Source organism: Otolemur garnettii, unplaced genomic scaffold (assembly GCF_000181295.1).
Source record: "Otolemur garnettii isolate 467f Iridium unplaced genomic scaffold, OtoGar3 scaffold00136, whole genome shotgun sequence".
Classification (NCBI taxonomy): Eukaryota; Metazoa; Chordata; class Mammalia; order Primates; family Galagidae; genus Otolemur; species Otolemur garnettii.
Genome location: NW_003852531.1, coordinates 2589705 through 2612904, shown reverse-complemented (window position 1 = coordinate 2612904; position 23200 = coordinate 2589705). Strand labels below are relative to the sequence as shown.

The 23200-nt window shown below is 42.0% G+C and overlaps 1 protein-coding gene across 1 annotated transcript in view; it reads left to right on the top strand.

Annotated features, from left to right (window-relative positions):
* RALGAPA2 (Ral GTPase activating protein catalytic alpha subunit 2) overlaps positions 1-23200 on the top strand; it is a 374339-nt gene that overhangs the window by 113113 nt on the left and 238026 nt on the right. The window contains exons 15-18 of the mRNA XM_023518389.1: positions 5408-5645; positions 9336-9500; positions 20182-20316; positions 21950-22047. Of these exons, the coding sequence (XP_023374157.1) occupies positions 5408-5645; positions 9336-9500; positions 20182-20316; positions 21950-22047 (636 nt within the window). The remainder of the gene's footprint in view (positions 1-5407; positions 5646-9335; positions 9501-20181; positions 20317-21949; positions 22048-23200) is intronic.

Below are 23200 nucleotides of genomic sequence, written 5' to 3'. Positions count from 1 at the left end.
CTTGGGCTTAAGTGATTCTCTTGCCTCAGCCTCCCAAGTAGCTGAGACTACAGGCACCCGCTACAATGCCCAGCTATTCTTTGGTTGCAGTTGTCATTGTTTGGCAGGCCTCGGCTGGATTCGAACCCACCAGCTCCAGTGTATGTGGCTGGTGTGTTGGCCACTGAGCTACGGGTGCTGAGCCAGACATTACTGATATTTACAAGGGTCATGGAAGTTATGAAGCATTTCCAAAAGAGAAGAATATAAAAGAGCTCTGGAAAGATGTGACATTCTACACAAAGACATCAGTACCATGTGAGGGCCCAACTTGGGATAACTCAGTAGGAAATAGCATGCTGGGTCTTGATCTGGAGGTGACAGTTGTAGGCAGGTGGAACTAAGTTTCTCCTCATTTGAACTGAAGGTGGTTGGGAGAATATATATTAAAAACATACCTAGAATACGGCAGTGCCTGTGGCTCAAAGGAGTAGGGCGCCAGCCCCATATGCTGGAGGTGGCGGGTTCAAACCCAGCCCCGGTCAAAACTGAAAAAAAAAGAAAAAGCATATCTAGAATACAGGCAGCACGAGTAGGTGTAGGTGATAAAAAGAGAAATTACTTTTTGCAAACTGAATATTCCCATTGCAACACAAGATAACTATTCATGTTAATTCTGAGTAATTTGATTGAGTGCTCTTGACTGGATAAAAAAATATATGGGAGGCTATAGAAATAACTGGCTGTCTGAATACATAATTACTTTTATACTGATTGCCTTGCCTAGTATATTGGACATGTGAAGTGGCCCTATACACTTGCATGTGACCAACTTTGCTTTGCTGTTGCCAGGAGGGTGGCACTGACCACTGCTTTGCTGCCTGCCTGGTCATTCGAACACTGTGCTTACTTGGTTTGTTCAGGGAGGTGTCTCATCATTGGCAATCTCCCAAACGCCCAGTCCTGGGGCTGGGCTGCCACGTGGACATGAGTTGAAGCCAGGCTCAGACTGGCTGGTGCTTGGGCCTCATTCCAGCCAATTGCCTGGCCTTGCTTCTGTTGTGTGTCTTGGAATTAGAACAACAACTTGTCACAGAATTAAACAATCTATTCTGGAGTTGTGTTTTTTGTTTGGTTTTTGGAAAAACAAATTTTCCTCATGAATGGAGAAATTTTGTCAGATCTTAAAGAACCTGAAGATTAGTTTTGAATCCATGATTACTAATGATTTTGATGTCATTGTTATTTTGGCAGTAATTATATAGATCAAAAATGATGCTTAAATTAAGAACCATCATAAAATATTGGAGAGAGGATGAACTCTTTGGAATTAGACACATTCTGTGTTCTGATCCCAGCTCTGCCACACCCTGGCTGTATGGCCTGGAGTGCACGACTTTAGGTTCTGAGTCTCCCCTAACCTGTCACAATCAGGAGAGGACATCTTCCTGCCCTGCAGGGCTGTCCTCAGAGTCAGAGCGGACTCACTGGGACTTAATGATAAACCTGTTGACCTCACAAGTCCTTATGTGAGATACAGGAGGGGAGAAGAGGGTAAAGATGGGGCTGGGTCTGCCAGGCTGTCAGGTAGGCATCAGCTTGGTGCCATTCACAATGAAAATGTACAGTCTGATTATTCGTTTGGTCATGTAAACTGTCTGAAGTGGCCAGATAGGGGCTGAGTGCACTGGCTCACTCCTGGAATCCTAGCACTCTGGCAGGCTGAGGCAGGTGAATTGCCTGAGCTCACAGGTTGGAGACCAACCCGAGAAAGCACAAAACCCGATCTCTAAAAATAGCTGGGCAGTGTGGAGGGCAACTGTAGACCCAGCTCCTTGGGAGGCTGATGCAAGAGAATTGCTTGAGCCCAAGAGTTGAGGTTGCTGTGAGCTGTAATACTACGACACTCTACTGAGGGTGACAAAGTGAGACTCTGTTTCAAAAAATAAATAAAATGACCACATACTTGAATTTTTTTTTTTTTTTTTTTTTTTTTTTTGAGACAGAGCCTCAAGCTTTCCCCCTGGGTAGAGTGCCATGGCATTACAGCTCACAGCAACCTCCAACTCCTGGGCTCAAGCGAGTCTCTTGCCTCCGCCTCCCAAGTAGCTGGGACAACAGGCGCCCGCCACAACGCCCGGCTATTTTTTGGTTGCAGCCATCATTGTTGTTTGGCGGGTCCGGGCTGGGGATTCGAACCCGCCACCTTAGGTGTACATGGCTGGCGCCTTAGCCGGTTGAGCTATAGGCGCAGAGCCTTGAATTTTTTTAAGTTAAACACAGAGACTATTAAAGGGGACAAGAATTTTAAGTTGCTGTTATCTTTTTCTAGTTTTTTCTTTAGTGTTTATTTCTCTGTAAGCAGATAATCTGGGTCAGCAAATTTTCTTCAAATGATGGTTGAGTTTGACTGAGTTTTAAATATTTACCATATAGTTGTGATTGTCCTGAATAACGTTTTAGTCAGCAACCATGCTGCATCTAACCTGTGCTTGATATTCTGAAGGTGTATCAGGAGTGTACTCCTGTTTGTGACGTCCTTACTTTAAAATTCCTCAGTACACTTCATGTGAGTGGAGGGGTAGGAAGTGGCTAGTTAGCAAATGTTCATAAGAAAAGGAGTTAAGGTGGTTTTTTTTACACAGCTTGTGTGCCAGGATGTATCTGACAAAATGCTGGATTTCAGTACTGAAGAACCACAGCCATGCTTTTATCTAGTTGTTTTATTTTTAGTCAGAAATGGGAGCCCTAGTCAAAACCCAAGTCAGTACAGAACCCTTGGAGCTTTATCTTTCTCTCTTTCAGAAAAAGGTAATTGTGCCTTCATGTCCAAACATGTCGCCCCTCATCCCTTCAGCTGTATTTTACAGTTTTGCTGTATATACAGATAGTGTCACTTTTGAATTATGATGATTCGGTTTCATCACGTGTTGGTCTGCGTCCATGTTCGTGATATTGGCTGAGATGAATTTTATAAACTGACAGAAGTCATTCTGTCATTGTTTTATACTTTATCCTTCAATAAAGTGAAGCCGTTACAAGATTCCCAGGGTAGGGAGACTGATTCCGCCGAGATATCTGGCTTGGTCCCCGAGGCCGGCACTGTACGCAGATGAGACCAGACCCTGCTGTGGCATTACCAGTTGGCTTTCCCCTCCTACTCTGCTAAGATTGTATTTACTGATCTAATATTTATTAATTTTATTGTGTATATCTACTTTATGATAATGGCTTCAAACTCATTTTGAAAAAATGAAAGTAAATAATAGAAGATGGCATTTTAGTCATAATAATAATAAAATTATTTTCTGTCATTATTCTTAATTATCATAAATTCCATTCATGGTGGTATTAGATTTTAAAATACAAGTGGTTAAAATCTTTTTCAATATGCTTAACAATTTTACATTTTTAAAAAGTGAGATAGCTGTGAATTGAAGCACAGAGAGCAGGTACTGGCAGAAGAGCCACTTTAAATGTGATTTCCCAAGTGGGCAGAACAGAACAGAACAGTAGGCCCACCTAACTATGCACTGATTTCTATTTAACAAAGTTTTATTGGGTCTACGTTAAAGAAAAATATCTTTAACATAAAAAGGAAGTTTCTTTTTTAAATCTGTATATGATTTGGGGAAAAATTACAAAACGAATTCATCACATACAGTACAACTCACAACAGTGGGAGCCTATTTACATCTGGGTTGTTCAAAGAAAGATACTTGGAAGCTGGCACCTTAACACATGCGTTTTTCTCTGACAACAGACCAACCAGGGGATTTACACGGACTCGGGATATAAGGATTACTTTCTGTAAGGTTAGGAAACCATTTTGGGCTCATTTGAGATGCATGTGGCTATGTTAAGCAGAGTCACTTCTTTTAGGGGACATATATTTTGATTTGAACTTTAAAGGATAGGGAATATTTTAGCAGAAATAAGAAATGGGACAGTTTCAAGGTAAGGAAATGCCGGGCATATGAGCATAATTGTCTCGTGGTGTTGTCCATGTGACTAGTTGTAGTGCTGAGGACCATGAGACCAGAGGAGGGACACAGAAGGAAATAGACAGGTAAGGACAGAGTGACAGGTGCCCGGGGGTGGGGGGAGCTGCAGGGAGCTGCCAGAACCAAAGGATGCTCCCTAGAGGATGGGAGGCAGGCGGTGGGTAGTCAGGATACCTTCTTGGAGGAAGCAGTGTCCACACTGTGACTTGAAGAATGATTAGGAGGTACGAAAAGGAGGGAAGGAAGTCTGCGTGTGAAGGGCAGGGGCAGGAGCAAGCTGGTCAAGGAACTGGGAGAGTCTCATTGGGAGGAACTGAATTATTTTTCCTGTTATGCTGTAGTGTAGGTGCCTGTGGGGTGTGCAGGTAGAACTGTCCGGTAAGCAGGTGGACAGATGAGGAGACCGAGAAAGAGACCAGGCTGGACAGGGATATTCAGAAGTTGCCAGCATGCAGAGGGTAGGAGTGGAGACCAAGAAAGAGACCAGGCTGGACAGGGATATTCAGAAGTTGCCGGCATGCAGAGGGTAGGAGTGGAGACCAAGAAAGAGACCAGGCTGGACAGGGATATTCAGAAGTCGCCGGCATGCAGAGGATAGGAGTGGAGACCAAAACCCAAGCGGAAGCTGGAGTGGCAGAAGTTGGAGGAAGCCAGAGCAGGCCGTAGCCTGGGACATGGGAAGTGGAGACAGAGAGAGTATGGAACACTCTTCCAAGAAGTTTGGCTGTGGAAGGGGATGGAGAAGGGATGTAGCTCGAGCAAGAAGTCTGGGTTCAATGGAAATTTTTTGTGTTTTTAAGATGAAGAAGAATTGGAAGATATTTAAATGCTGATGGGAAGGAACTAGGGAAGTAGGATAGGTTGGAGGTGGAGAGGTGGGGTCAGTAGAGGCACAGCAATTACAGGGAAGAGGTCAGTGATGAGTGGGGAACCGGCACAGAAGAGCAGGAGCCCCCTTGGACCCCGTCCCACAGTGGAGGAGAAGTGGGCGGATGTGGACGGAGCAGGGGTTGAGGGCAGTCTCGTTTAATGGACTCTGTTTCCTCCAACTCTGTAGTGAGTCTGCATACTAAAAATTAGGAGGGGTGGGTTGGAAGTTTTCATATAGAAGAGAAAGTTTGAAATAGCCACTGTGGAGAGTTAGGACAAAAGCGAGCTCAGGAAGCAGAATATGTGTACAGGGGCTTTGTCTTCCCTGTGGTTGTAGCCAGAGCCAGCCACAGACAGTAAGTAATAGTGAATCAATAACTTTGTCATAATAACTATTTTCACCAGAGCGCAAATCCTGATTACAACTGGTCAAATGAATTTTGAGAAATTAAAAAGAACACAGCATCCAAAAGCACTTAGTTAAAAATACTAAATGAAAAGTTATACTTCTGAATGAATGTGATTGGATTCTTCTGTTGGTTTGTTGGTTTCAGACGCTCATCGTGGCTTGGATCCGAGCAAACCTCTTTGTCTACATTTCTCGAGAGCTCTGGGATGACTTCCTTGGTGTGCTGTCCTCCCTCACGGAGTGGGAAGAGCTCATCAGCGAGTGGGCCAGCATCATGGACTCCTTGACAGCAGTGCTTGCAAAAACGGTTTATGGTGTAGAGTTGACAAACCTACCTCTGGATAAACTAAGTGAACAAAAGGAGAAGAAGCAGCGAGGCAAAGGTATTTCCACTCTTCCAGAGTAACACCGGCTGTCTGGGGTTGGGGAGGAATGTGTATTTATATGTGTAAGCAATTACTGCGTGAAGTTTTATAATGCACTTAACCAACTACAGAGACAGGGTCTTTTTTTTTTTTGGCTGGGGCTGGGTTTGAACCCACTATCTCCGGTATGTGGGGCCAGCGCCCTACTTCTTTGAGCCACAGGCACCGCCCGAGACAGTATCTTTTTAATGGTGGTATTAGCCTCTGTCTCATAACACTGTTTCCTTTAATGAGGCTGATAAATTTCCGAAGAGGAAAATGAAAGGGAAATAGTGGTAGTAGCGGTGATGGTTAACAGTAACAGGTGTAACAATGACTGGTGCTTTGTACAGGTTAACTCTCCACCCTTTGATAACCTATCAAGTATATACCGTCTGGTGTATTACCCGTATCACTGACAGAGCACAGACCTTACAGTGATTTCTCATTTGCAGTCACATAGATGAGAAGTGGTAAAGCCAGAAGTGAAAGCCAGACAAGTTCAACACAGGAAGCCACATGTCTAAGGTGTATTCTGTTGGATTCCTGGGAAGGTTGTGAAGTTCTGAATGCTTCAGATTGGAGCCATCCTGGCTTTGTTGTGTTTCTGGGTATAAATTGTTTTAAGACCAGGAGTCTCAAATGGAATGATTTTTCAAGGCAGAGAACACCAGTGGTGGTTTCTCCTGGGAATGGTGGTTTGGCTCGTCTTGTCTTCCTTACTGCCCCTAAGGACTGCGGCGGAGTCCTTGGATTAAGTCATCTGTACTCCAACTTGTTCTGTAAAGATTTGAAGCAGCTTATGGAAATACAAAAGATATAGTAGATCAAATGTGAGTGGAAGTCAGGGCAGAGTGAGCCTGGGATGGTTCTGATGCTGAGATGCGTGCCTTAGGTCCCTGTGTGCTTGCTAGAGAAATGGGAGAGACCAACATTGATTTGACTTTGATCTGTGTAATGATTGCACATTACATTAAATAGAGAATCACAAAGTAAGTTAAAAAAACAAATTCCTCTTACTTAGGTGGTATGTAGCTTTTTTGGTTCCTGAGACCTGGGAGGAATATCTCCTTCAAAGCCCAATAAAGGATACACATTGCTTATTGTAGTAAGCTACACAAGTCAATAGTAACCTTATTATAAACAGTGTCAGTTTGATTTGCTGTGTAACAGATTGCTATAAAATTTAGTGGCTTAACATAACAGCTATTTATTTAGGTCATGATTTTATGATATGACAATGTGGGTTGGACTCAGGTGGTCAGTTCTGTTAGACTTACCTGGATTCACGTCTTTGTTTGCAGTCAGCCTGTGCCATGAAACTGTCAGCAAGGGAGCTTACTCCCAGGGATTGGCTGGCCGTCATCACTGGGAGGTGGACTGGACCGTGTTTCATCTGCCAGAGGGCCAGCAATAGTTTTGTTCACATTTGTTCTGGTAGCTTAGAGTTCCAGGAGCAGTGAAAGGGCAAATTTTCAAGTGCCTTTCAAGTCTCTCCCTGTTCAGTTTTACCACCAAAATCAGTCATATGATGAAGCTTAAAGTCAGTGTGGGGAGGAACAAAGAGTGTGGATTTGGGGAAGTGCCAACGATTACCATGATTCGTTATAACGATATTGACATGTAATTAATGTGACTGATTCTTATAATATCTTCATTATGGTCTGAGAATGGTCAAAGCACCAGTTAATAAAAGCAAGTTAGTAAGAAGCCAAACGAAGATTTTAAGTACTTGGCATTCCAGGGGAACAGTTTAATTCCAGGTTAGATTTAGACCAGGCTTCATCAAACTATGGCCCGCGGGCCACATGCAGCCCGCCTAGGACATTTATCTGCCCCACAGGGTGTTTTTGCCCCCACTGCCTGTCCTGTTTCGCAGCCAACTCGTCCTGGGCCTCGCAGTCCGGCCCTCCAGTGGTCTGAGGGACAGTGAACTGGCCCCCTGTTTAAAAAGTTACAGGACCCCCGATTTAGACTATCTAAAGAAATTCTTTTCTAACATTTTTTAGCAACAGATGCTTTTTCTCCCCAGTTGAAGTTGTATAGAACACCTAACAAACTGTTAGATTTTGATATTGGGGTTGAAATAGGAGTATGGAGCCAAAAGCCTTGGCCCTCGGCCCCCATATCCTCCTCCTTACAGCTCTGAGGGCCTCTGTGTGGGCCAAGGGCCTGACCGGATGCAGATGCTCCTAACCAGGAGCTTGGACCCTTTCTGCAGTGGCTCTCAGCCCAGAAGAGAGGCTCCCTGTTTTAGGCTGGAGAAGGAGAGGACCTATGTCCTCAAACTAAGTACCTCTTAGTTGAAATTCATGTAATCCATCACACACAAGCACATACACACACCACAAGCAGGTGCAGACACATACATGTACACGTATGTACACTTGGGCACACAGAAGCACGTGCATACTGCTTGTGCGCGCACACACACACGTGCTCCCCACCACCTGCGACATTCTCTCCCCTCTCAGTGTGCAGACACAGATTCATATGGAGACAGAGCCTTGTCTCAGGATAGCAAACACCTTGGAAAGCACTATTTTCAAAATAGTACAGAACAAACTGTTTAATCAATGACCATGACAAATGTTTCAGATTTATTTTGCTTTATTCTAAAAAGGATTCAAATATTTATTATATAGAAACACTTGCCATCTAAACACTAGACTAATGGAAACAACAAATGTGGGCAGAGGGAATTGTCATGAAAACGAGCTGCCAGCCACGTGGGTCCAGTGCAGGGACCTCTGAGTCTCTCATTCTCCTCCTCCCGCTGTTTCTTTGGATTCTTGACCTCTCAGTAAAATAATTGACCAGAGCAATATAAGAGAAAAGAAGGGAAGTTGAACCTCAGACTGCAGTGTTTTGTTCTTTTGGAGTTTGCTAAAGAAGGATTTTGTGTTGTTTATAGATTCATTATCCTGCTCATTTGGCAGGATCTGCAGTGGGATTCACAGGCCTGGCCTTCTCTGGGGGTTTGTGGGGGGCTGGCATCTACAGTGCAGCACTGTTCTGGCATCAGCATCCTTAAGTGTTTGGCGTGTAAGTAGTGGTTTGTGGACTGTCCTAGGACAGGGATATAATTTGATTTGACATTGTTCTTGTATTGAGAAAGGTTCATTAAGATATTCTTTTGTATATTGGAGTAAGGAGTATGGAGTTAGGTTAATTTTCATGAGACTGGCTCGGCGCCTATAGCTCAACAGGCTAGGGCGCCAGCCACATACACCTAAGGTGGCGGGTTCGAATCCCCAGCCCGGGCCCGGCCAAACAACAATGACGGCTGCAACCAAAAAATAGCCGGGCGTTGTGGCGGGCGCCTGTGGTCCCAGCTACTTGGGAGGCGGAGGCAGGAGACTCGCTTGAGCCCAGGAGTTGGAGGTTGCTGTGAGCTGTAATGCCACGGCACTCTGCCCAGGGGGATAGCTTGAGGCCCTGTCTCAAAAAAAAAAAAAAAAAAAAATTTTCATGAGACTATTAAATATGCTTGAAAATACTTTGGCAACAGGAATTTTTAGATTAGTGATATGTGACTGATTTCCGCAGTGCAAGAAAGTGGTTCGTAATTTGCAACGAGGGAATCAGCTCATTATATGTATAATTGTATGAGCACTGTTTGCCGAGCAGCACGGCTTAGATTAAAGTTCTCCTCTTGTCCTTTCTCAGGCTGTGTTCTAGATCCTCAGAAGGGAGCCGCCGTGGGGAGGTCCTTTTCTCTCAGCTGGCGGAGCCACCCGGATGTGGCAGAGCCCATGCGGTTTAGGAGCGCCACCACGTCCGGGGCGCCGGGAGTTGAGAAGGCAAGAAACACCGTTCGCCAAAAAGCAACTGGTAAACGTTTATTTGAATATTTCTCAAAAAGAGTTTTTATCTGACATGGTTTTATAGGAATAAAATGTTTTGAAATTCTACTCAAAATTTAAATATTCAACCTTTTATTAAATGAAATGTTTCTACAGTTTAACTTTCTGTTTTGATTACTTTTCAAATCATAGTTTTTGATACTTATTTCTAAATCCTCCATGTGAAAGGGAACTTGGGATGTTAGTATTAAGTGAGATATTTGTACAAAATAGAGAAGATAAAGCTTTTATTTGAAGTTCGAAAAAAATAGTCTTAATAAATGTTAGTTACATTATTGCCATTGTTAAACTATGTTAATCTTAAGACTGTGGTGGCCTGTTCTGGCAAAGAAAAGTGTTCAGGCCTAGGCAGAGACATTTTCTTTTTTGTTGCTTTGGAAAATTGAGCTTTTCTTGTCCATAAATGTCTTTGTAGCCTATTTCAATTGATAAGAACTTGACCAAGAACCCGAGTTAATTGGGGTATATTTCACTCTTAATTAAAAAAGATAAATCTTTAAATCTTTAAAAAGGAATCTTGTTTCCAGTGTCTAAGAAGAACTTTAAGTACTGGAGGCAAGCTTTTTATGTGTAAACTCTTCTCTTTGCCAGTGACTTTGAGACTGTAATTTAGGTTTAAAATAGCTTTATCTCATTTCTTATAGTTTTTCTCATTAGTAATACAATGCAGTTACAACAGATATTGACTTCAGAAACTCACAAGATTCTCTGGCCATAAAACAGATTCATTAAAGCTGAACATACTCTACAGTGCTTGCTTAGTAAAGGCTTAAACAGGTGGTTTAGAATCCTATTGGAGTTCTTAGAAGATGTGTCATACCCCAGCCTGAACTGCCCACAGCCTTGGGCTGCAGCACTGGCTGGTGTAGCGACTGTCACACACCTCCTGTCCTGCTTCTCCTTTCTTTCCATCATTCTCTCCCAAGGAGAGATCCAATTCCTAATTAATAGGCAGCTTTTGAGGATGCTTGGTCACTGATTTCCATTCTTATTCTGACTCCTAAAAACTCTTTTCTTCTGTCACTAGATCCTTAAAAGAAAAGGATCGGAAGTTTGTGACAAAGGTGGCATCATGCCTGAGCTGCCCACACTTCCTGCTGTCCCACACAATCCTTGAATCACTACTATAGTAAAAGTATTAATTCACTAACACTTACTAAATTTTACCTCCAGGTGCATATTCTGTATGCCACTACTAGTCTAAAGCGTAATCACAGAAGAGACCGTCTTGGTTGTCAGCATTATTGTGTTTTCAGTTAGTGACAAGGTAGAGGCAGCAGTGTGTTTTAGGAAGTAATCTCAGTGCGGTTCCGCTAGTGCAGCCGTGTTTGCCGGTGTTCCAGTTGTCTGAGAAACCACGATAGTGCAAAATAGGCACTTAAAAAAAATTGTATAAAGGTATTTGGAATTTGTGCTTAAAAACAATAGGCCTGGCCTTTGTAAGATTGATTAAAAAAACCATTTGGAACAACAACCTTTAAAAGATAACGAAGATGAGAACTCTCGAGTCGGACAGCATAGTATTTTATGTGTGTGTTTATGGACATGGAGACACACATTTCCTATTGTATTTTGCATTTTAAAAAGTTATAACAAAATATTATTTTTTTTGTTACCTGTAAAACAATGGTCTTTGAAGGTTTTATCATGTCATGCTGTTTTTTAAGTTAATCTGTATAGACTAAAATATTAGCGTTTTACTCAGTTCTGTTATTTTTTATGTTGTGTAATAACTTAGCTTTTCTTCTTTAAAAAGGCCCAGAGTATTTTCGTGGGAGATGGGTGTAGAGGCCAATGAGAGATTGGCAGGTTGTGAAGTTAGCTGTAGATGTTTATTGTGGAAGACCCATTTAAATGTAACCTTTCCCAGTAAGAAAATAGTACATTACAAAGTGGGTTCTCCCACAGGTTTTCACTTAGGAAGGGAAAATAATGCAGATAGTGGCCTGAGGGAAATAAGCAGTTGCAGGGCAGAGAAATGAAAATTAGTTTAACAGAGACTGTGGTTGTTTATAACTTAGACAGCCTGAGAAAGGGGAGTGTGAAAAAATTATAACAGAAAACCCTGTCCCTGAGTATGAATGATAAGAGCCTGGATGTCTAAAATGAGACCACGACCAAGCAAGTCTTTTTTTTTTGAGACAGAGTCTCAAGCTGTCGCCCTGGGTAGGGTGCCATGGTGTCACAGCTCACAGGAACCTCAAACTCTTGGGCTCAAGCGATTCTCTTGCCTCAGCCTCCCAAGTAGCTGGGACTACAAGCACCCACCACAATGCCCGGCTATTTCTTTTATTGCAGTTGTCATTGTTGTTTAGCAGGCCAGGGCCGGGTTTGAACCTGCCAGCCTCGGTGTATGTGGGTGGCGCCCTGCCCACTTGCTTTGTCGCCCCAAAGCAAGTCTTAACTTCCCCATAAAACTTTCCGTATTGTTATTTCTGAAATATTTGGTAATTAATTTTGGAAAAATACATAATCATTGATTTATAAAAGGAAAACAACACTCAAATGAAAAATCTGACATATTGAGACATGAACAAATTTTTCAGGAAATTGAAGTCAGTAAATTTGACATGTAATGGAAGTTTCCATTTGCATATCACCCACACTCATGTGAATTGTACCGCACGCACCTCGTAGAGAGTTCTTTCACTGAGAATTCTAACAGGCAAAGGATGGGGGGAAAGACAGTAAGTTTAAAAATTTCTTTCATTTTTTGCAAATGTGTCATTGTCGTTCATAGTTCTTTCTCATTAATGTTAATTGAAGTCACATAAAAAAATAAGTAAACCTTTGCATTTTGTTTTAGGATAGAACTGATCTTACTGATTACGTACAGGAGGCGTGTCCTCCCTCTGTGTCCATCCATTTTCTCCAGTGTTATTTGACTAGAGGTGTTTGGAAAATTTAAGAACATCATAACATTGACACTAAGGAAATCATGGGCTTTTATAATAATCATGAAATATGGCATAAGGGGTGGGTTTCGTGGGTACTTTACGTTGTCTTTAAATATCAAATCTTTTAATGTTCAATTTGACTTTTCTGTGTTCTGGAGGCTTCGGGATACTTTCTGAATGATTAGTTGTGAATACAGTCATCTCTCAGTAAACCAATTTCTGCATCATTGATTATTTATAGAAGAATTTTAATCTTTAGGTCACATATATTCTCTCTCACCGGGGTCTTTTTATGTGTATCCTTTAGAAAGGAGAAACTGACTGTAACATCTGCCCAAGTAAACAATCTGGATGCGAATGCAACCCCAGTGTGTACAGAGCAGGAAAAAGGAAAGGCTTAAACATGCAAAGCATCACAAAATAAATACCCTATGCTGTCAGAGCGACAGACTGAAAGTTGGCTGTATTTGGAAACTGTGATGAAATGCTGTGCTTTGTACTGACTTTCTTGAAAGCTTGAAATGACCTCCTTTAAATGTTTCAAGAGGACCCAGAAAACAATAATAATGATAATAAAGAAGTGAAAGGTTCGGATGTTCTTCTGACTTAATTATCACTTTATCTCTCCTGGAAGCTAAGCGAAGCCAGTCTATCAGCAACTGTGTCCACCTTTCTGAGGCTTTGCCAGCCACTAAAAGCGTCCCGCTCCTGCTCCACACCGTGAGCGCCCTCTTCCCTGGTCTCTCTTACTCTCCCTGCTCTCACAGGCTGGCAGGTACTGTAACGCCGTCTCTCGTGTATCTATCAGGGCCTCTGGGCTTCTCCCCTCTGCCTCTGGGCCTCGGTTCCTTTGAAGTATCCCCACATCACATGGGTGCCTGACAGTACATTCCTGTTAAATTTTAGTGAATATGAATTATTGCTTTTATGTAGTTTGACATTTAGTTGCAACTAGTTAAGAAAAACTCCTATTGTCCCAGTGATCTTTGCATTCACAATCACAGAGGATAGGAGGATTTTAAGCCCATAGTTTTTAATCGGGGGAAATGTGACACCTACCTTAGTGTGTTTTCTCTAGAGTGCCTTAGAAAGCCAGGGAATTTAAAAAACAATTAAGAAAGTTTTGAGCATGTCAGTGCTTGCTTATACCTTACAGAAAAATGAATAAACTGGAAGAATTATGCAGGTAAGAGTTCCTTGCAGTTAATAAATCGTATTCATATATCATGAATGATTGATTATGCAGATTGATACTGACTATTGAGATTTGAGTGAAAAAAAATGTGAAAAAGTAATTTCCAAAACAAACAAAAAAAACCATTACACCTGTACTTGGGCAATTTAAACTGAATTTAAACACGTGGGATTTACCCACAGTACATTTTTTGTTATGCCATCATAGCACCAAATGTGACTTTTAGCCTAGTCACTTCAATAAAAGGCTGTAATTTGCTCTACAGTAAATAATCAGGTGTATGTCTAGTTATTTTTCAGTGATTCTGAGATGAACCAAGTCTTCTCATTGAAGAGAGAAATATTTTCATGAATTTGACATTCTAGATTAGTATTTTTTTATTATTGAAGATAGCCTAATTGTGGCTTTTGGTAGTACTAAATTGTGTTTTAGTGTGGTTTAGCAAAGCAAAATTAAAGCTTAATTCATCTAATGAGTATGTAAAATACTGTTATTTAATTTACAGAATATGAGGGGGAAAAGTTAGTTTTACTGAGACTGAAGACTAGAATGTTTCTTAGAAACTCTCTTCCCCTAGTAAATATTGAAGGTGAAATCAGTAACAGTGGTACGTGGGAAAATGTCTACTATTTGGTTAAGTTACTGATGAGTATTAACAGCTTGGTTTTCAATGGAAAAGCCGTTGCTCAGAGGTCATTAATAAAGTACTGAAAATAATTTTCCCTCTTGTTTGGCTTACATACCCAAAAGGATTTTTTTTTTTTATGGTGAAATGCTTTCTTATTTCATAGTCTATTTTTTTCTTATTTTGTTTCAGTTAATTTTTTTACAAGTATGTTCAGAGTATGTTCTCACAAGAAGTCTCTTCCTGTTAGTAATCACGTTTTGGAAATGTTTGTTCTCATTCAGTGTTATATTTTGGTTTACTAAGATCTTGGTTCTTATATGTGTTTAATACATAGACATTTAGAACAGAAGTTGAATATGATTTAGAATAGTAGTTCTCAAGTGGAGACAATTTTGACAGCATCTGGAGACATTTTTTATTGTCCCAAGTGGGACACTGCTAGTTACCGGCATCTAGTGGATGGAAGCCAGAGTTGCTGTTGAACACCCTGCAATGCACAGGACGGCCTCCCCAGGACCGTCTCCCCAGGACGGCCTCCCCAGGACCGTCTCCCCAGGATGGTCTCTCCAGGGTAGTCTCTCCAGGACGGCCTCCCCGGGACGGCCTCTCCAGGATGGCCTCCGCAGGGCGACCTCCGCAGGACGGCCTCCCCAGGGCGACCTCCCCAGGACAGCCTCCCCAGGGCGACCTCCCCAGGACGGCCTTCCCAGGACGGCCTCCCCAGGACGGTCTCCCCAGGACCCTATCCCCAGGATGGTCTGTCCAGGGTAGTCTCTCCAGGACGGCCTCCCCAGGGCGACCTCCCCAGGACAGCCTCCCCAGGATAGGCTCCCCAGGACAACCTCCCCAGGACCGTATCCCCAGGATGGTCTCTCCAGGGTAGTCTCCCCAGGACGGCCTCCCCAGGACCGTCTCCCCAGGATGGTCTCTCCAGGGTGGTCTCTCCAGGACGGCCTCCCCAGGACAGCCTCCCCAGGACCGTCTCCCCAGGATGGTCTCTCCAGGACGGCCTCCCCAGGACGACCTCCCCAGGACAGCCTCCCCAGGATGGGCTCCCCAGGACGGTCTCCCCAGGACTGTCTTCCCAGGACGGTCCCCAGTAAAGAAGCGTCCGGCCCAAAGTGTTAGCAGTGCTGAGGGAGGTTGAGAAACCCAGAGGCAGGGTTTCTTGTTTCATGGCACAAAGAGTGCAAGTTCTTGGGTGACTGAGAATGAGCTGCTGTTCTCCGTTTCACCTGACAGTTACAGTAGTGAGCCCCTCTTTATTCCGTGCTGTTTATTCTTTACTGTTTAAAAGGATACCATTGTCCTTTGTGACTGTCTTATTAAGAGACTGACTCTAGGACAATGTATGTTGGTCCCCAGTCTGAGATTGTATATTCTCCACTGGTTGGTAAATTAGAGTATTAAAATTTGTGCTCCAGTTAATTCCTAGTGCTTATCCTGCCAACCTATTGCTAGATAATATGTAGACTCTTCTATTTTACTCTCTGCCCATAAGTTCTTTAACCATATCAGTGATTGCTGTTTTATTTTCATTTAAATTAACATTTCTTGTTTTTGTTTCTAATCTATATGGCTAGTCAACCCACCAAAATTATTTCAATAATATGTGTATAAGCAATAGAGAATTACTTATCTTCAGCCACTAATTTATCTTATTCTGATCCTTCTGAGATTCTTTTTGGTGGCAGCAGAATTTTGGAAGGATTATTTGTATTTTGGGAGAAAGAAGTGATGTTTGCATTTTGGGAGAGTCACAACCACCTGTTTGCTCTAATACAGCAAACACCCGGGAGGGGGACTGGCACGCTCTATTATTTCTCTCTTTGCCTTTGTGGGAACAGTTTCTTACAGTTTGTTTCTTAACTGCTGTTTATATTGGGACATACATCTCTCTGTAACGCAGGCCACGTAGATGGTAGGTTTTATTTTTCTCGTAGGAATTTTGTAATAGCAGTAATTAGGGGATCAGCAGTGTCCCCTATTCTAAGAAGGCATAATTGGGACCTAGTGGAAACCCTGCTAGCTGCTTCCGTGTCTGTTTTCAGGCTTGCAGGGAGTGTTCCTTGTGAGGAACTGGGCTGACTCACCTCTGGAAAGCTTGACCTAATGGGAAACCTTAAGATGTTGAGGTGTTTTATTTTTTTTTTTAATTGTTGGTCAATCATTGAGAATACAAAGAACCAGGTTACACTGCTTGCATTTGTTAGGTAAAGACCTTCTTTTAATTGTGTCCTGCCTCTAAGAGGTGTGTCACACACCATGACCCCCCCACCCTCCTCCTTCCTTCCCTCTCTCTGACCCCCATCCCCCCAACCCCACCGCGTACTAGCATAAGATGTTGAGTTGATACACATTTCCTGTGCTTTTTATAGGGTCAAGTTGGTAGTACTATGCCTGAGGCTTAAAAAATTAGAAAATTACACAATTTATTTTACTATGCAACTTTGTATAAGAAGTAAATAACCCAGAATTTTGGTTATTGGAGACTGAGCCTCATTGCATTTAATAAGATGGATCAAAGAAGCAGATTACAGAGTGAGTGATTACTTTGAAAAATAGAAGGACATTTGGGAAAAAAATAGAAGTCATTGAAGACTTTTTAACTTTTTAACTTCATCATACTAAATTAAGTAAGCCCTATTTGATTTTTTTTTTCCAGTGCTTCTAATGGCATTTTAGAAAGTAATGATTTAGTAATGGTATTGTGTAACTTACACCGTTAACAGGTGAGAAAATTAGTTGCTTTTAAAATTTGGGTTATTGGGTTAGCTAGTCTTTAGAGAGAGTGAATGATGTGGTGAATTGGAGATAAAATTTAGCTCTTTGAAGTGATTCAAATAGAAATTATGTGATATTGAAAACAGGATGCATTAGATGTCCTAGGATTTATAATTTTCAAAAAACACAGGCTGTTCTTTTCTGTTATAAATATCAGATAATCCTGTATCTCGATGTTTGCGTGTCAGTGTTAAAATGATTTCTGGTGCTGTGGACCAGCAGTTACTCCAGCTGACATCATCTATTGGGAGCGGCTTCAACATAAATTGCTTTCTTGACAAATAAAATGCCAGCAGAGGGAGCCCAAGAACTATTTAAAAAGTGTAACGGTATAAAGATGTTTTTGTCCTTCACTTATACAAAACATGTATTGAATATATACTTAATACAAAGCATGAGAAAAGGCCAAAAAATTTACAATTATAAATCAGGAAATTTGGGATACGTCACGGGATAAGGAGAACTGAAACATTTTTTTTCACACTGTCTCATTTGACAGTCAGCTATAGGAGTGGCTCAGGGACCCAGCAGCACGATAGCCCACGCTCTGGGTGTTGGCAGCTGTACCATCCTTCCCACTGCAACCGCCAGTGCTCCCGTGCGGCTGCTGATGGTTGTTTCGGTAGGCTTGGATTTGCTCCATCTGAGAAGTCCCTCCTGACAGTTTTATAAAAACAAAGCTGTGTCAGGCCAGCCTGCTGGGAAGGCAGACCAGCTGGTGTGGCAGGTCCTTGGTCCGTCTGCTGTGCTGGGGCCAGTGGGGCACTCGGATCTGGAAGCAACAGTGCTGTGGCTGCATTACATCCCCCCAGATGGCAATGTTCTTTATCTTTAGAAAGTTGCTGCCAGCATTGGCTCGGTGCTTATTTGCTTCTGCTATAGCTCAGAAACCAACATCTATCAGTTTTTGGCACAAGGCTTAGGGGAATAAAATCCATTCTTCCTACTATCTATAAAACTGGCACTTGGCAATTATCTTTTAGAAAGTTGGGAAGCTCTTGGGCTCCCTCTACTGATACTGGATTAACCAGTAGGTTCATTAACAAACATCAGCTCTTCCTGGAAGGTTTCAGCATAATTAGAATAAACGATGAAAGAAGACAGCCAGAAGGGCTGGCCCCTTGGTGTGATCTGGCTTCTCCTGCCAAAGGCTGACAGACTAGAATAGACCTGTGAAAAGGGCCTAGTCTGTGCTGTGGGATGTGTATGAAAAAATCTGTGCATACACCTGGGTTTCTCTGCGGAAAAAAGACTAGTTCTTAGCTATGCAAGAGAAGAGGAAGGCGGAGACATCCTGGTAGAGACAAGGTTTCAGGTATCTGTTCTTGCTGCCTCAGTTTATCTTACACTCTGAACTCAGTTTCCCATCAGCATTCAAATTTAGACTGTGGTCTAGACCAGGGGTCCTCAAACTACGGCCCGCGGGCCACATGTGGCTCACCTAGGACATTTATCCAGCCTGCTGGGTGTTTGTGCCATCGCTCCCCTGTCCTGCTTATCAGCTGACTCATCCTGGGCCCGCAGTCCGGCCCTTCAGCAGTCTGAGGGACAGTGAATTGGCCCCCTGTTTAAAAAGTTTGAGGACCCCTGGTCTAGACTTTGAATTGTAAGTGAAGGCTCACACAAGTTGCATAGTTTTGAGGTCTCTAATTGTGCCAGCATATTATAAAATGGAATTTTCTATTTGGATAGGAAAAATAAAATAGCAACTCTTTGGTGAAGTCCTGTGTATTAAATGTAGTATCTTCCTATATACAACTTCCTGGTTAGGTTGAGCCATCACTTTGGTTTATGGCTGGTGGCGGGGGTTGCACTGAGGGTGGCCCATTGGCAACAAGTCTCCATTTTAGAAACAGGGTGACACAACCAGCTGTGATCATGTGGCTGAATTTTGATCAGCCTCTTTTTGGTTGTAGTGAAAGTTTAGCTAATTGAAATTTCTGGACAATAGAATGTTCTAGTTACGTGGGTGTGGTTTTATGACTATGTCAATGAGTGTAGAGTCCCGTGAAGAACACAGTGGTGGGATTTTACACATGTGAGGCCACATGGAGAGTCCTGTAGGACTCTGCCCAGGGTGAGGGATGGAGCAGGTGTGCAGTTGGTACAGAGCAGGAAACAGCAGGTGGAAGAAGAGGTGTGGGTGCCAAGTAGGTTAATGTTGCTGGAGACCAAAGTGAGAGATGATTCCTTGTTGTTGTGTGGGGCGAGATCAGGGAGAGCCCTGTGTTCACCCCGATGAGCACAGATAAAGATGGAGGGCTTCACAGGGTTTTGAGAGGAGTGGGATGATCAGATCTTCATTTTAGAAGGACCCCTCTCTCTCTGGTGGTCATGTGGGGGTAGATTGGAGGGCGGCAAGCAGAGGGGAGCAGTGACTAGTTGGCAACTATTAATACAACCCAGGCAAAGGACAATTCAACCCTGAAGTGCTCTCTGCAGAGAGAAGGTAGGGAAGTTGGAATAAATGTTCCTTGTACGGTCTTCAAAGATTAAAATGAACTATGCAGTCCAGAAATGGGTTAGGATGAAACTCTAGGAGAATATAGTGTGAATAATACCAGCCAAGATTATCCACTAGTCAGAGCTTGTCTGTGGTTTTCTATTTTATGTGCTTTATGTATTGATTCTCTAAAAATACCAGTGGGTCATTTTTGTGCTTTAGTGATTAATTCAACATTGGCTTATATCACATATCAATTAAATAATTATAGCATTTCATTTTGGACAGTGAATATTTGTCTTTTAAAATAATAATGTAGTTGAAATTCCCACATTTCCTTTCACCCTCCGTAGAGTGTGTGTGGGTTCACCCCCTGCTCTCCTCATATGGAAATTACCCGTCTGTGCACATCCTCCATCTCTGCATCTCTCCCTCTTGGCATGCCTGACGCCAGAATTCCAAATGACTTTTATAGTTCTTAGCCATTCCCCCTTCACTTGTTTGAAAAGCAAAAGGCCTTGCAGAACTTAAGAGGACTGTATATTCTTGGAGTGATATGTAAATTAGCAAGTGTAGGACATTTGATAATGTAAACAGATTATCTTACTGTGAAATTCATTTTTTAAATTAGTTGTTTTAAGTGGTGAAATATTTTTGGAAGTCTTTAACTGTAGCCGTGCATGTTTCTGTTAACGCTCACAGAAGTGGAAGAGAGCCAGCAGTCAGAGCAGGCTTCTGCGGCCGGGCTGGGCCACCTCGGGCTGGGACAGCAGCAGGTCCTTCGGAGCAGCAGCACCTCTGACATCTCGGAGCCTCCGTGCTCTGAGCCTCCTCAGGGTATGTGATGTCCTCAGTTACTACAGCAGAACTGGAGACTGGCTGGGGATTAAAAAGCTGCATATGTTGCTTTCTACATTTGTTCTAAATATATTTTTTAAGGGAATTTACCTTTTAATTTAATTGAAAGGATGTGATTTCTGGCAATGAAATATTTTCACTATTTATTTTAATGTATTTACTTAAATTTTGTATTTTTACGTCTATACATCCCATGTTTTTTAAGGTTGACATGTTTTATTTAGTCTTAGAAAGGAGTCCAAGTGGCTGGAGTGGAGAGAGGGCAGAGAGAGGTGAAGGGGAGTGTCACATTAGGGAGAAGGCGAGAGGCAGGATAAGTTGAGATGTGGGGAGAGGGCCACAGGAAGAGCCGGGGAAGCTGAACTAGGAACGCAGAGCTGAGCCAGCTTGTGAAGAGGAATTAGCAACTTTCAGCCTCTGCTGACATTGAAAATAACAACTTTCAGTAGCATTAATCCACACGTTTCTCTAAGGATGTTCAGTGACAACAGGGTGTGGAAAGCCGGAAGGCAGGCGTCCCCTGTAAGCAGTGGGTGACGTACTTCCCAGTGAGAGCGCAGGCTCCCTGCGGCTGCCAGTGAACCCACTCCTTCTCCTGCAGTGTCATGAGTTAGCTGAGAAATAAACCTGCCTTGTTAATCAACAGGTCGTCTCATCTCTTAGTGTCAAGGTCATGCTGAGCTTATCAATGAGTAAGGAATTATTCCTTCTTAGAAATCCTCTTGAAATAAAAAAAAAGATAAAAATTAACTAGAGAAAATGTATTACTGTCTACTCTTTGAAAAGTTTTGTGTAAGATTCTTATTTTTTTCCTTAAATATTTGGTAGAAACTACCAGTTGCCTAGAGTTTTCTTGTAGAAAGATTTTAAAATCTTCATATTTTAACAAAATTTAAGTTAAACAGGGGACCGGTTGTCACACAGTGTGATGACTGTAACTAGTAACAGTGTGAAAATTACTAGGGGGAGATCTCATTACAAAAAATAAGTATTTGAGATAATACATGTTAATTAGCTAAATTTAGGCATTCCACAATGTAAACATATTTCAAAACAACATATTGTATATGGTAAATAAGTGTAACTTTTATTTGTCAATTTTAAAAATTAAAATGTAAAGTTAAAAAATAATTGTAGGACTTTAGATTTTCCTTTTCTTCTTTTGACTTGGTAGATTATGTTTTTCTAGGAATTTGTTCATTTATTTTTTCAAATGGGATTAGCCCTAGCTCTCGTGACTTTCCTTCTCTGGAAATGCCAAGTCACCTGCCTGCTCTCCCACTGCCCACTTACCTGGCCAGGCCTGAGATACCTTCCACGAGGTCCGCAGGGCGGCTCTCGGTGCCCACCCCTGTGCTGACAGAATGTACTGGGTGAACATCCAGGGCGCTGTGAGCAGCGTCCAGTCTGCTCTGTCCAGAGCTCTCTGTGGGCCAGAGGCCAGGCCAGTCGTGTGGACTTGACCCACTGGCTGCCCGTTTGCCAGACCTTTAACTCCTGCTTTTATGTATCTTAGGATATTTAAATTTAAAAGCCACCTATATGTAAAATCATTTTCCAGTTGTACCATCTAAAACATTTCTCCTATCAATGTTTTCTTCCAAATCTCTAGGTCAGAAGGTAGAAAATGTACAGAATTTGACTTCTTCAGAGCCGAAGTCTATTCAGGAGAACAAAGGACATGTAAAAAGAGAACATGAAGGAGCAACCGTAAGTTATTTCCAGATCACACCAGGTTGTCACTAAAAGTAAACATAAATTATTGTGCAGTAAATACTTGTTTGGGTGGCAGTAGTACTTAAAATATATATATTTTCCCATTTTTAGATGGGTTGTAGGCCCAAATGGCCTTGAGATCTTTTAAGATTTTGCCTGCTTTCTGTATAAAATTAGTCACATTACAAAAATAGGAAAAAATCAACATAAACATGGAATTTACTGCCTGGTCTGTATGTGGCACTATGTATTTCTAAGCTGATGTCTTTGTCTATTAAACCTAAATTTCAGATCCTCAATTCCTAACATGAGTCAGTAAATAAGAGAGTATTCACAAAGATATTTTAGGGTTACTTTATATGAAAAAACATGAAGTTGTATTTATTAATTTTTTAATTAAAAAACAAATTATAAAGAAGACAATTTAAACATAGCCTGTAACTCATTTACACATACCCCTGTTTATTAATTTTCAAAAATGTGTTATATACTCATGGAAAACTCAGACTTCACAGAAAGGCACAAGGCCTCGTCCTACTCGTGCTTGTCTGGAAGATAACCACCGATACGGGTCTTGTTTCTTTATTTTTGTAAAGGGCATACACCAGCTTACTTCTGTACATTCTGTTTTTCAACAATAAAACAAACACCCACAAACCCACCACCCAGCTTCAGAACTGGAGTATTCCAGTGTTGTTTTTGGCCCCTTTGTTCCTGGTCTCTCCGCTCTGCGCCTCTCTCAGACAGTGGTGGAAGTGCCCATGGTGGCTGTTGTTCCCTTGCTTTGCTCAAAGCTTTTGCTGTGTACAGTGTGTCTGTATCTCCCAAGAGTGCATTCTTTACTTTTCTATGTTTTTGAGCTTTTCAAGGACTTTTTTATAGTTATATTATTACATAATACAATATTCATCATATATAGTTATATTGTTGCTCTGTTTACTCAGTTATGTATTTCTGAGATTTATCGACAGTGTGGCATGTGGCTGTAACTCATCAAATTTTCTTTAATGTATTATATTCTACAGTGAATATACCACAATTTATTTTTCCATTCTTTTTTGGTGGAACAAAGTTTCACATTCTTTCATTGATTGTTTCCAGCTACTTGTTTTTATGAAAGTTATACCCGTGTGCTTTTTTTTTTTTT